Source organism: Suricata suricatta, chromosome 8, assembly GCF_006229205.1.
Source record: "Suricata suricatta isolate VVHF042 chromosome 8, meerkat_22Aug2017_6uvM2_HiC, whole genome shotgun sequence".
NCBI lineage: Eukaryota > Metazoa > Chordata > Mammalia > Carnivora > Herpestidae > Suricata > Suricata suricatta.
Window position 1 is genome coordinate 24,376,147 of NC_043707.1, and position 13,967 is coordinate 24,390,113.

At 45.6% G+C, this 13,967-nt stretch overlaps 1 protein-coding gene across 1 annotated transcript in view; it reads right to left on the reverse strand.

The window, feature by feature from the left end:
- GALNT17 (polypeptide N-acetylgalactosaminyltransferase 17) overlaps positions 1-13,967 on the reverse strand; it is a 430,076-nt gene that overhangs the window by 12,817 nt on the left and 403,292 nt on the right. The window contains exon 9 of the mRNA XM_029948842.1: positions 12,563-12,658. Coding sequence (XP_029804702.1) covers positions 12,563-12,658 — 96 coding nt within the window. The remainder of the gene's footprint in view (positions 1-12,562; positions 12,659-13,967) is intronic.

The window sequence follows — 13,967 nt, forward strand, 5'->3', positions numbered from 1 at the left end:
CTATTGAGAAGACAACATCTTTTGAAAAGCACTTTCTTTTATTCTGATTCCACCCACAAGGTTTTCCAGGCTTACCCTATATTTTTCCTCCTCCATCCCTGGGATCATCCAAAATCTGGATGCTAGATATATTCACTGCTACTGGATTTTACTGCTTCTAGACTTTCTCAGAGCTAGGGAATATATGTATGTACACCAATCCATACACATTTGCTTTTATTTTTACATTTTCTACAAATTTATTCCTACATATCTCTGTTTATATATGTTTTACATATGTATATTTAGATATTTTTACATATACTTATAAAATAACTTCATCCTGATCCCTCACATTGCAACCCAACATTCATCATTCTAGCCATACCACTTTCCTTATTTATAACTTCTTTCTCCAACACCAAGAGACCAGGTTCCCATTATCCATACTTTCTTTTTTTGTTTGTTTGTTTCTTTCTTTTATCCTAAAGTTAACAAACAGTGTAGTCTTGGCTTCAGGAGGAGAACCCAGTGATTCATCAGTTATAAATAACACCCAGTGCTCATTCCAACAAGTGCCCTCCTTAATGTCCATCACTCATTTTCCCCACCCTCCATCCACCCTCATTTTGTTCTCCATATTTAAGAGTCTCTTATGGTTTGCCACCCTCTCTGTTTTGGGTTTTATTCTAATGTTTTTAAATTTATTTTTGGGAGACAGAGAAAGACAAGGCAAGCAGGGGAGGGTCAGAGAGAGAAAGAGAGAGACACAGAATCGGAAGCAGGATCCGGGCTAGCTGTCAGCACAGAGCCCGACGCAGGGCCCGAACCCACAAACCGTGAGATCACGACTTGAGCCGAAGCCAGACACCCAACTGATTGAGATACCCAGGTGCCCCAGCCCTCTCTATTTTTCATCTTATTTTTCCTCCCCTTCCCCTATGAACATCTGTTAGGTTTCTCAAATTCCACAGATGAGTGAAATTGTGTCCATTATCCATACTTTATACACTTATTTGTTCAATCCTAGTGCACATATGCAGTAGTTTCAGAATTGTTAACCCATACTTTTGTGGGAAACAAGCTTACTTACTAGAATGCGTTACTGGCAATGGTTCTTTTTCCTTTAAGTTTCTAGAATCCAGTCAAAACTGTCCAAACTGGTTCTAAGCCATGGAGATCGGTGCCATTCTTCCCCATCCATCAGTGCAGTTATGTTATTCATTTAGTTAGGTTAATTTTTTTTTAATTCACTGTTTGTGGGTAAAGATCCCTTTGTGGGTCTTCTTCCCTACACCTTAGGATGTTGAATTTATTATTATTGCTCAGACATTTGAAAAGCACCGTGGTTCTAAGAGCTAGAACTTGACATGAAGGTGCGCTGAAAGGTGTCGCTTCCCTTTTATTCCTTATTCCGCTCCCACATTCTGTCCACCCTATTCTCACCCACCTCCAGCAGGTAACCATCCAATCTCATCAGTTTCTGGTTTATCCTTCTTGAACCTCTTGCACAGATGGGCAGAAACGGGTGTTTACTTTTCGGGGGCCATTTGTCTTAAATAAAGATTAGCATACTAAGCATCTTCCTTTGTACTTGGCCTTTTGCATCTAAGTGTATGGGGAAATCACTCAGTATCAGTTCACAGGGATGGCCCATGTTATGCCTACAGTAAGCATTCACATGACTTCTAATATTTTCCAATTACAAATAATACAGGAATGCACATGCATGTTTTCATATTGCTGGAAATGTATCTTCAGAGTCAATTTCTGGGAGTCGATTGCTAGGTCAAAAAGTAAAGCATATTGTAGCTTTGGTAAGGATTGCCAAACTTCCTTCAAAAAAAAGACACCAATTTGCATCTCTACAGGCAATTCCATGAGATTTGGCTTTTTTTCCAGAACCTTGAGTATGTTGTCAATGTTTATAATTTTTGCAAATATGCAAAATATGCCCCAAAAAAAGGTGAGGAATGGCTTCCCAGTGTTATTTTGCTTTGAGCTTCCCCAATTATGAATGAGTTTGGACATGTTTTTTGTACATGTAGGAGTCATTTACATATCTTTCTGGCAACTTGTGTGCTTGTGTCTTTTTCCTATTTTTCTATCAGATTTTTAGTCCTTTGTTCTTCAATTTTTAAGAAACCTTTATACAACAGGAAAATTACTCTTTGTGGTATGTGTCACAAATATTTTCTCTTCATTTGTCAGGTATTTTTCACTGTGTTTGTGGTATTATGTTGCCATCAAGCTTAAAAAAATTTTTTAATGTAGTCAAGTGCATCACTCTATTATTGTCTCTGGATTTTGAGTTTTACTTTTCTAGTATTTGTATAGTTTTATATTTTACATTTAGATTCTTAATCCATTTGGAATTTATGCTTGTGTAGAGTGTCAGGTATGAGTCTGATTTTATCCCTAATCAGATTTTAAATATGGCTACTTCTTCCCACCCCCGTTGTCATTAGTCAGATTTAGGGGACTGGCCTTTGTCAAGGTCATAACAGTCTCATAACTGAAGTTCTTGTCTCTAGTTTAAGACCCTCTAATTCACAGAATTTAAACAGCAGTCCCAAGTGAATCCTTCCGAAATACGAATCAGACCAAATCCCAACCTTCTATTTAAAAGGCTTTCAATATTTCAGTGGCTTCCGGTTGGGGCTAGCATAAAGCCTAAGCTCCTTAAAGTTCATATAGACCTGTACACTACCCACTTCCTGCCTACTGTCCCGGCCTCACATTTGGTCACTCCCCACCTGATGTTCTGCATTCCAACCTCTTTAGTCTTGGAGACTCAGTTTCCCCATCTTTAAAATGGGAGCAATGGAAGGTCTCTCAAAAACAATGAAATTCTGTCAACACGGTATTGTGAAATACCAGGGAGAAGATGTCTGAGAGCCAGATATTTCGGTGTCTTATAAAGGAGGCAATTTATAAATATAAGAATAAAAAAACAGCATAAGACTTTGGTATGTTATATATTCTGGAATATGGTGATTTGCTCATTGGGAAAACTATGTCTGTATTTATTTTGTTGGGCTGGCCTGAAGATAAAATAAATTAGAAAAAAATGTCACAGAGTGCATAATATTGATCATTAAGATGAAGTCTATAGAAATTTATTTGAGAAGTAAAAAAAAAAATACCGGTGGTTGGACTCAGACAATCCCTAAGCTATTTTATACAATAACACCTTAATTAACTACCGATTCCTAGATGGCAGGAGTCTCCATGTCTCATCCATCATTCCAGGTAACCTGCATTCCAAGTAACGTTGCCTTGAAGAAATGAACCAAGCTGGAAGTCTAGCTGAATGCGTCCCATGTGTCCCACAACCTGAGAACTGGAAGGAATCTTGGATATCACTGGTCCAATCTTCCCCTTGCAAGTTATTATGAGGATTTGAGGTGCTCAAAGTGCCTGGGGATGTTCAAGTTTTCACTGCAACTTGTTACTGTTTTTAATAGCCTCAAAAAAAAAAGTAGACTATTGTGTACCTAACTGAGCCTTTCTTAGAAAACTGAAGCTTTCCCAAAGTCTCACATTCTGCACCATGAACTTCATCTCTATATAATATGTGCCATGGACCTTGTGTCAGTACTTTTCATTGATTAGCTTGTTTAACTGACACAGCATCTCTAAGAGGTGGATACTATTATTAGATTTACATTCCAGAGAAGGAAACTGAAGTACAAGGAGCTTCAGTTTCTTGTCCAACATAACAGCTTAGAAGCCAACCACACAGAAGGGTACCTCTCAGCATCACCTTGGAAAAATTAACTTTAATGTGGGATGTGTGTGACCTTCCAGTCTCACTAAGATGCAGGGATCAGAGATCTTCACTTAGCAATGCATGGCTCTCATTAGCTCCTGACCACCTTGGCATTGGAATTAGAAGACTCATTCCCAACAGACAATGCCAGGACAAAGTGTCTGGAGTGCCAGGGTAGGCCTTTGGGTGACCATACACCCCCAGGTTGAAATCTCCTGTCCTGTTCATGGCCAAACCAACCATAAGTAGGGGAAGGGTGAGCCCGAGCCGATGAGAACCCACATCCTTGTGCACAAGGCCTTCCTGCAAGGCTTTTAGGAAGGCTTTCAGTACTTGGTTGGCTGACTTTTCCATTTCCATGGAGGAACCACAGATGTGGCCTTGCAGACATTTCATTTGGGGAGCAGTATCAGGGAGTCAAGATGACTGATAGGAGTCTCTTGAAAACTAGGCTCCATCACCTGCCACTTGGCCTCTGTAGCCTCAGGAAGAAGTCAGGAGGCCATGCAGTGTAGCACTCTCAGGAAGTGGGCTGGTGATGATGCCGCCACAGCACAGAGCAACTTGAACAAGGCCTCCACACCTTTCTGGAACCAATGTCAAGTGTATGTGGCATCCTTCATGGTCCCCAGGTGGGTGGAATTCCAGAAAGTTCTCCCAAACCTGGCCCTTTGCACAACTCCTACCTTCTAAGCCAGGCAGGTAGTACAATGAGAACAGTCTAGAACATTGTGCTGCTGACATGTGGTCTTCCTCTGGCCTTCTCTGAGGGGAACCCAGGCTTCTGAGGCCCTGGCATCTTAGACCAACAGCCTGAACCGCACTACCTACCACTAAACTCTTCAGTATCTGCCCTTAATTCTGACTGGTCATGTTCTCAGATCCTCTCCATTCCAAACAAGCAATGTCTTTGAAAAGAACCATTCAACAGACATTGCTGTTCCAAAGACACACCGGAACTCTCTGCACTAAATGGCCAGGGGGTGAGGCTATTCTAATGGTTTTCTCCTGCACTGCTGTATCTGGTAGTGTTAAGTTTCCACCTCCCACTTCTTGTCCTTCAGAAGAAGTGATGTTATTAATTCAGTGATTTGAAACCAGCCTCAGAAGCCAACATACTTCTTTGAAAACATAAGGGTTGGAAGCATGTCTCAGAAATGATAATAGTTGTTATAGGATGGTGAGATTATGGTTGATTTAAATTTTTTTTCAAACTCACTGCAATGCTGTTGCACCTTTAGTAGAAAAGGAAGAGATTAGCAGTGACTTTCTTTGAATTTAACAGCCCTGGGCAAGGAAGGTAGAACACTTCAGCTGACAGTGTGGCCACCATCTGACTGTTCGGTCTAAGTGTTTCTTATTCCATACCTAACATTAACAGAAAATCTACCGGGATCACGTTTTGTGGCTGGAGAAAAAAAACCCACTAAACTTCTAAGCAGACATAAACTCTTAACTAAGAATCTCTACTGGAGGGGCACCTCGGTGGCTTAGTCATTTGAGCATCTGACTCTTCATTTCAGCTCAGGTCATGATCCCAGGGTCATGGGATCAAGTCCTCTCCCTTTGCCCCTCTCCCTTGTCCACTCTCTCTCTCTCTCTCTGAAATTGAAGAAGAAAGGAAGAAAGAAAAAAAAAAGAGAATCTCTACTGGAAAAGAAGTTATGACCATGGCTCTGATTTTCTGGAAAGAATAGTTCATTAGTGCATTCTGGCAAGAAAGCAATAATACAGTAATTCCTCCTTAACCCTGGAGTTCTCCTTAAGCAAGATAAAATTCATGTGCATTTACTTCCGAATGCCATTTAGAAAATCAGGCATTCCTGCTTCCTGTACATGGACCTCAAGACCCATTTGTCAGGTGTAATTTTAAAAAGGGAACTGGGGATTGGAAATAAAACAGGGAAGCAAAGCCGAAGCCTTGGGAAAGTCTCAGAAGTGCAAAGTGCACGAGGTTACAGACGAGGCGGGCACCAGGGACGCTCACAAAGGCTGGATGGAGGCAGGGCCTGGAAGGCAGGAACTAACAACCTGGAAATAATAAAATCAGAAGCATTTTGAATATTCTGAGAGAAGATGAGTCAGAGGGAAAAAAAAAAAGGTGCTTATTATTCCTGCTAATGCAAGGAGGCAAAGAATTTATAAAGTGTGGCACTGGGATGCAGGGGGAGGGTTTTTTTAGAAATACTGCCTCGGAGATGAGAGATGGAAATGAATGGTACAGAGTCTCCATGGTGTCACCCACTGGCGTCTTCTCTCCCCGCTCCTCTCTCTTTTGTCTCTGTCGCTTTCCCTAACATAAGAAGTAGCTGTCCTCATGCCTCCAACTTCTATTTTCTAGCAAGGTCTAAAGCTCCCTGCTCTGACCTCAAGATGCTCTCCTGGAACTGAAAGAGATTCCTGGGCCTGCTTCTTACCAAATGCAAGCAGCCTGTCCCCCAAATCACAGATCTGTTTTCTGGGGCAAAGCCATTTTTCGTGGGGGGTACCTTCAGTGTGCTCTCAATGGGTCCATCTGCTGAGCACCAACACTTACATGACTTTATTTGGAAGCCAAGAGGCTGCTTGGATGTCATTAACTTCTGCGTTTTCCGAGTGGCTTCCACGTGATCATAGCTGTGGGAGCCCCGACACTCCAGCGGGGCACTAGCGCCTTCCTGGCACCATGCATCATCCTGACAAGGTGTTTGGATGATGTATCACTTAAAAGATGAAGCCATCAAAGAATAAGTCCAAGATCAGATTAAATTTAATTACAGGATAAAAGAATTCTCATCTGTCATTCTGGTGATGAATTAGCTGAGGGTAAGGAATGGGAGCGTCTCCGAAAAGAAGGAAGAGGAAGACAAACACATATCGATAGAGGGGCAAACAGAAGAGAGACCTCTGATACCTCCCTGGAGGGCAGGGAGTCCCAGGGATCCTTGGGACTGAGTCTGACACCCCTCTTCATGATACACACCTCCAACAATGTTCCGCTATAGCTAGAAGCTGTTTCTCGGAGTGCACCTTGGACTCTCTAGGACCACCTACTTCAACCTTGGACTGGCGTGCCCACTGCACATGTGCTGCTGGGAAGCTGTGGGCCTCGGCTCAGGGCGGAACCTGTACCAGAATTGTAGTCAGGTGGGCGGTTCCAGGAGGTTAAGCTGGGCCTCAAATTTGGGGGCAGCAGGAGGGATTAACCATGAAGGGGCTCAAGGGAATTTTGGAGGGTGGCAGAACCACTCTAGACCTCGATTAAGGTGGGGTTACTTGACGTATGTGTTAGGCAAACCTTGCAATTACACTAACAAGAATGAATGTACCTCAAAAACAAAAAAACCCACAAGTATATAAAAGTTGAAGCAGTATTAGAAGTTAAAAAAGGAATTAGGTTGAGACACTAGGCATCACCTGGGGCAAATGTGGATACATCTGACCTGTAAGTCACATGGCCTGGCCCGCAGTGGATGCCCAAGAGACAGTGTTGACTGAGAAAGGAAAACACTTGGAGGTGACAACATGAAGATTCCCAGGCCACATCTTCAGGAGGTCTGGGGTGGGACTCGGGGACCAGTCAACATTTGTAACACATCGCTGGTGGCTCATGGTTCTGCTGGATCACACCTGAGATGCATGGTGGGGAGTCCCAGCCCCCCATCCTGGCATCCAGGGCTCTCAATACTCTGGCTCTACCAGCTGCCCTGCCACAACCATGTCCCTGTCCCCCAAACATGCCGTATGCCAACCCCTCCAATGGCCAAGTTTGTCTTACCTCTCGCCCACCATTATCTCCCTACTGGGCTCAAGTCCTCCCACCATGCCTTGCTGTAGGCTAGCGAACCATGGAGCCTCCCTCAAGACAATGAGACAAGCTCCCCAGAACGCACCAGATGCCACAGCCAAGGACTCACGACCAGGAGTCACAAGGCTTTAGTTTGAAAAATGTCAGGCACTACCTGAATCTCCGTGTTCTCATTTGTAACATCGGGGGGGGGGGGTGGTGTCACTGCCCACCTGGTAGGATTGAACATGTTACTAAAAACAGAAATAGGTTTGTCACCAGCATTAAAACATTTTTTTGATGTTATTTATTTATTTTGAGAGAGAGAGTGCATGAGCCGTAGAGGGGCAGGGAGAGAGGGAGAGAGAATCCCAAGCAGGCTCCATGTTGCTAGTACAGAGCCTGATGGTGGGCTCCAACCCACAAACCATGAGATCATGACCTGAGCTGAACTCAGGAGTCAAATGCCTAACTGACTGAGCCACCCAGGTGCCCCTAATGCCAGCATTTCTATTCCTTGTCTCCACCCAGCCATGGCTCTGGCCCAGGGCTCAGGGCTGTGCTGTGAAGCTCTGGGCCACAGTCCGTGGCCTGCTGCACCGTTGGGACCTCAGTCACAGCTCAGCCACAGGGACTGAGAGCAGCTCAGAGCCCACAGAGATGTTGAGGGGTAAGGAAGGAAGATGCTACATGTCCCTGGGAGCTTCTGGGGGGCAGCCCTGCCCACCCTCCTCTCTCCTTGACCTTTGCCCTCTAGGGAAATCAGAAGGAGTGGCTGGGGTGGTTGACAGGGGATGGGGAGAGAGCACTGGCCGGCAGAAGAGGCCAACCTGGGCCCGGATCGGCAACCCGGAGCCAGGTGGGGGAGCCGAAGGCCTCCTTAGACAGGAACCCCGGCTCTAAATGAGGTCAGGCTGATGTCAAAGGTGATTGCTGCATCTTTGACACCTTATTTCTAGGTAAAAGTTAAGCTCAGAAAAGAAATGGGCATTTGTCCAATCCAAATCAGTAACCAGACAAGAGCAAGGCTGGTCACCAGCTCGCTGGCAGACACCTGCGAGGGAGCAGGCTCTCTGAGTGGCGAGGAACCTTTCCCATTTTGTTGACAAACACATGTTGGAGGACAGGAAATTACACTCCTTGGTGCTTATTTTATCTCTGTTTAATTGCTGTTGGATAATAAATTACGATAGAGAGTCCATTAATTAAGCTAACAATGTCCGTGGAACACCAGTTCCTTCTTCTGGGAGTTGCCTCATTACAGGAGCTTTGATTCCGTCTCTGTTTGCCCAGCAGCACTTTACGAAGCATTCTTAAAAGATGCCAAGGCACGTGACTGGTGGGGAACTCATTCCAAGTGCAGAGGGAGTAGTTTTGGAAGGAGTGGGGAGGAAACCTTGATGAGCGATGGTGGGGGGCAGCCTGGCAGCTGGAGAGAAGTACCCAGGGTGCCTTCTTACTTCGGAACATGTGGTAGAACAGAAAACCACATGACTTATTTTAAAAATATTAGCTGATGGAAAACAACCATGGCCCACTCTGAGGTGTTCATCCCTGAGTTGGGGGGGGTGTCAATGAATAGCCTCCTTGGCTCTATATTCTATCATCCACTAAATGGCAGGAACATTAGTCTGGAAAAGCTCTGTGTGCAGGCAGAACCAAGGAAAAGATGAATTCCATTTATTTCCCACCAAAGCCACCGGCATTCTGCCGTGCGTGCCCCTGAGGAGAGGCCAGCTTGCTGGCTGGGCAGGGAGCTAACTGGTGGCCATCTGCAGTCTGGAAAATGGGCCACTGGGGCATTCCTGCTGGATCTATTTTGCAGGTGGGGACTCTGAAGCAGGGATGCAAGAGGAGTGAAGGTTCCGGACAGGGGGTGAGGAAGGCCAAGTTCACAGGGGTCTGTCCCAAAGCTGTGAGTGTCACAATGGCATTAGAGGGTATTCTGAGAGACCAGGGTAGAAGAAGAGGGCAGAGGGTCCTGGAGGAGGTGGCCCCAGGGCCACAGAAGACAGTGGGGCCACCTCTATGTGCTGGTCCTCACGTTCAACTAAGAACTTCCTGAGTGACTTAGAAAACCTTCCCCAGAATCACCCAAGTAAAAGGCTACTGCTTGGAGCCATGCAGGGAAGCTCTCAGACCTCTGGGATACATTTATTAGACCACCTTTATTCCTTTTCTTGTGCCCAGAGGTTGGCATGACAGGCCAGTTTGTGATTCTGCAGATACCTAAACATACAATGTCTATTATGCCACAGTTTTCAAGTACTTAGTTCCAATGTTACATATTCAGAAGACTGGGCCGGAGAACCCTGGGAGTTCTGTATTTTTCTAAACACTTTTGGCATCTCCCAAATGATGGTCATACGCAGCAGTGTGGCTCAGAACAGGACATCTCCAGGGCTTGGCGTCCAGGCTCCCGCTGCCCTCCTGGCGTGATACCACCATGTCCCCGTGTCCCCCTCCCAGCCAGTTCACCCAATACCAGCTGGGTCTGATTGCCAGCTTGTCATCTGGCCTGTCCCAAGATGCGGCCTCTTAAATGTATGACTTGACCATCCCCTGCAGGCCTCAGCTCCCCACCTCCATTTCCCAGGCCACCAAGGCTGCCTGGGTCCTTGTCACCTCCAGACCCTGTGGAGGAAGTGCTGGAGGGTCAGTAGGGGCCGATGGCCAGGATGCTTCCATAGCACCCACCCCTCTTCGAACTCCTCCGGGAGTTCAGTCTAAGCCCGATCTAAGCTGTCACCCCCTCCTCTGCCCCATGGATCCCTAGTGCCCCCAGAGTCAAGTCCCCCACTCCTCAGGCCAGCACCATGGCATCACTTGGGAACTTATTAGAAACACAAAATCTCCCCTCCCACCCCAGACCCCCCTGACTCAGAAGCTCTGGGTTGGGGCCCAGAAGTTCAGAAGCCAGAAGGCTTTCGCAAGCCTTCCAGGTGATTCTGCCACACCCTGAAGGCAAGGACCGGTGCTTTGGAGCATGCCTTCTCCGGCCTTGGGAGACCCACCTCTCCATCCCCTTCTGCCTGATCTCTCAGCCAGCCCTTCCCTCTTGCAACTCTGAGCACCAGTCATACTGGGCCACCTTCTGTGTCTTGGCTCCCAGGCTATCTTGCTCTTCCCACACTTCCTATGCTATAGTTTTCTGTCTCTTTGTCTCTTCCCTCAAGTGTAACCCATCTGAGAGCAGGGACCAGCTCCTAGCCACCACCATATATACTCATGACGAGCACCTGCAGACAGTGATCAAGACACACTTGTTGAGCGAATGAATAAATGAACGGAGACATTCCCTAGATTCTTTAGTCCCTACCGCCTTTCCTGTGAGTGTCCCACGTCCCTGCAGAGAGCCATCCAGACACAGAGCAGGTCTGGGCTTCCTGGTCTCTCTCTCCAGCTCCCCACGGTGCTTTGAGCCAATTGTGGGCTCAGGAAATCATCTCGAAGTACATGGGTTGGGTTTGAATGTAGAGCGCTTTAGTCATGCTGGAGGGCCTGGGTTCTAGTCTGCCTTGCTCTTGGGCACTTGCTCCTTTGTGCCTCAGTTTCCCCATGCTGCCTTTCTACCTCCCAGAAGGGCATCAGGAAGCAAAGGACCCAGGGTTTGATCTGTCCCACGGTGCCCATTACTCACCTTCGGAGGACCTGTCACACACTGAAGGAATGCTGGGGGCCTGGACTAGCAGAACGACCTACCACGGGGCACCTGGGTGGCTCGGTCGGGTAAGTGTCTGACTCTCAGTTTCAGCTCAGGTTCTGATCTCATGGTTTGTGAGACTGAGCTCCATGTTGGGGTCTGTGCTGGCAGCTTAGAGTCTGTTTGGGATTCTTTCTCCCTCCCTCTCTTTTCCTCTCCCCTGCTCGCGCTTGCTCTCGCTCGCTCTCAAAATAAATAAGTAAACTTAAAAAAAAAGAACTACCTGTCATGATAGTAGAGACAACACAACTCCTCTCTTTCCAGGTATTGGCTTAACGGGGAAGCAAGAGTGTCAGGAACAGAGGAAACTCACAAGCCTTTGGGGATGCAAGCGTGAGTGTGTGTGTGTGACCCACGAGTGTGAATTCGCAACTGAATGTGTATGTGTTCACAGGAGACGGACCAAGGGAGCTTATGGAACATTTTGTCCAATGTCTCCCTATTACAGATGAGCAAACAGACCCAGAGAGAGAGAACCAGTGAGTCTGGCTCAGAATGTCTGGTGCTCCTCTAGGACTGAATTATAACTGTCATCCCCATTTGTAGCCTGCCTTTTATTACTATTAGTTGGCATATAAAAATGTCTTAAATTTTTATGAATGCTAAGTCTAATAACAATTTTGGATATGTTTTCTCCCAAATCTCAGAATTATTGCTAAGCTTTTTATGTACACACACACACACACACACACACACACACACACACAAACACACACACGTATGCATACATACGTGCACACACCTTGGGTTAGCACAAAGTTGTCAAGGAAAATTCATTGACTAAGCTCTATTTTCCTTTTGTCGGTTGGATGTAGTGTCCTTCTTGAGTTGTCTTGTGCTCTCCTAAGAGATGGGAGCATGTGTGGACTCTGAAATGTTACAACCTGCACGTTCATCTTCCCCAGTCAGCCACTGGCTCTTGTACCAGTGCTTACAGACCCTGTCACACTTAGCACCCACCTGGCCTTTCAGGATGAATGTGTCAGGCATGTTCTCATGAGGAGCTCTGTTATTTCTTTGAAGAATGTGGAAGTAGGCCTATTTAGTTATGATTATAACGTATGCCCACATGGCAGACATTTGCCTATTTACAAATGACTCTGAAACGCATTCACATGCTCTATTTAGTATGCAGTGTGCCCATTGATCTTTTTTGTATCTGTGCTGACCCACACATGGATCTTTCCCCAACTGCTATGCAGAAACAACCAGAAAGCCCCCTCACCATCTTCTTAACATCTCAAAACACAGAACAGCTACAAAGTCGAGGACAACAGATGCCCCACAGATCCTCTGGGGGCTGGTGATTCTCCTCTTTTCCTGGTCAGAGACAGGCTCCTACCTGGGGTCCCCAGCCATGGCACGGGTACAGTATTGCTGTGTGGTTCTCCAGTGGCCCCTGGTCCAAGCAGACATCTTTAGCCTTGTTGTTTCGAAGCTGTAGGAATAGGCAAAACATCACCCATCAGAGCCAATCAGGTGGAAATCCTGCTGCCCAGCCCTTGCTCCACCATGCCTTGGTTCTGACTTTTGAAGTGAAGGCCACGTGGCCCCCCCACCCCAAGTGAGGACGAAGGCTCAAAGCCGTGAGGGGATCATTTTAGCAAGAAACACAAAGTGCTTTAATGCCTGGTGTGGGCATGAGCTATATGCTTGCGACACCCCTAGCCCCTGCCTGCACACAGCTCCCTCATTCCCAGAACAGAAGAGAAGCATAGAGAACATCTGGACAGAGGAACACTGGTTGCCCACTAGCTCTCCAAAGCATTTCTAAATGCCTACGCTGTGGCAGACACCATCCCTGGTGTTTGGAATGCATCTGTGCCAGAACGGAACCGAAGTCCCCAAGACAAAATGCCCAAACCTGGCTACACTCATCTCTTTGGGAACACTCTGAGTCAAGAAGTAATCCATTAGAATTAAGATGTTGAAAGTAATAAAATTTTAGAAATACGTCTACCAAATGTATTTTGCTTATGTCTTTTTTAAATGTCTACACAAGAGTAATATTGTAAAAATGTGTCCAATGGAGCCTAATGAAGCCTTTACGAGAAGTACAAAATAAAAACTACAGATGATCAGAAACCTTGTTTTGAGAGGTGAGGAAAGACATTCTTGTTTTTGTGAATTTACAATTAATGGGGAATTGGAATGTTTCAAGTTGAGCAATTATTTCCCTTTTTGAGAATTATCTGCTCATTTTCCCACTGGGATCTCAAGCAGTTTTATTGTAAATTTAGAAGAGCTCTTTATATATTAAGGATATTATTTTCATGGTATATTTGTTCCACATAATGACTTCGGAATGCCAGCCTTTTACATTTTGTTTTTAATGTTTACGCAAAGAAATCTATTATTCAGTAACTTAATAGATATTATGCAGGGCCCCAGACGTGCCTGGGACTTTGCTAAGTTTAATGAACGCAAAAATAAACAAAACAGTCTTTGCCCTGAAACAGTCCATGGTTGGAGACACAGACACAGGAACAGCTAGTACAAGACTGAACTTTTCCAAGGCAGCGACAGAAACATGTGTTCATTCCATCAGAGGGGTCAGACGCTAAGAAGAGGGACTTGTGAGGCAAAAATAAAAAAGGGTAAGTGGGAGTATTGTTGGTAAAGGTCTAGTTTTTCCCCAGGCAGGAGCTCTATGGATTTTTTGCTCTATATTATTATGCTACACATGTATGCTTTATGCAGATCGTATGTGCATTGCCTTTCATATAAATAATGGTAAGAAAAAAAAA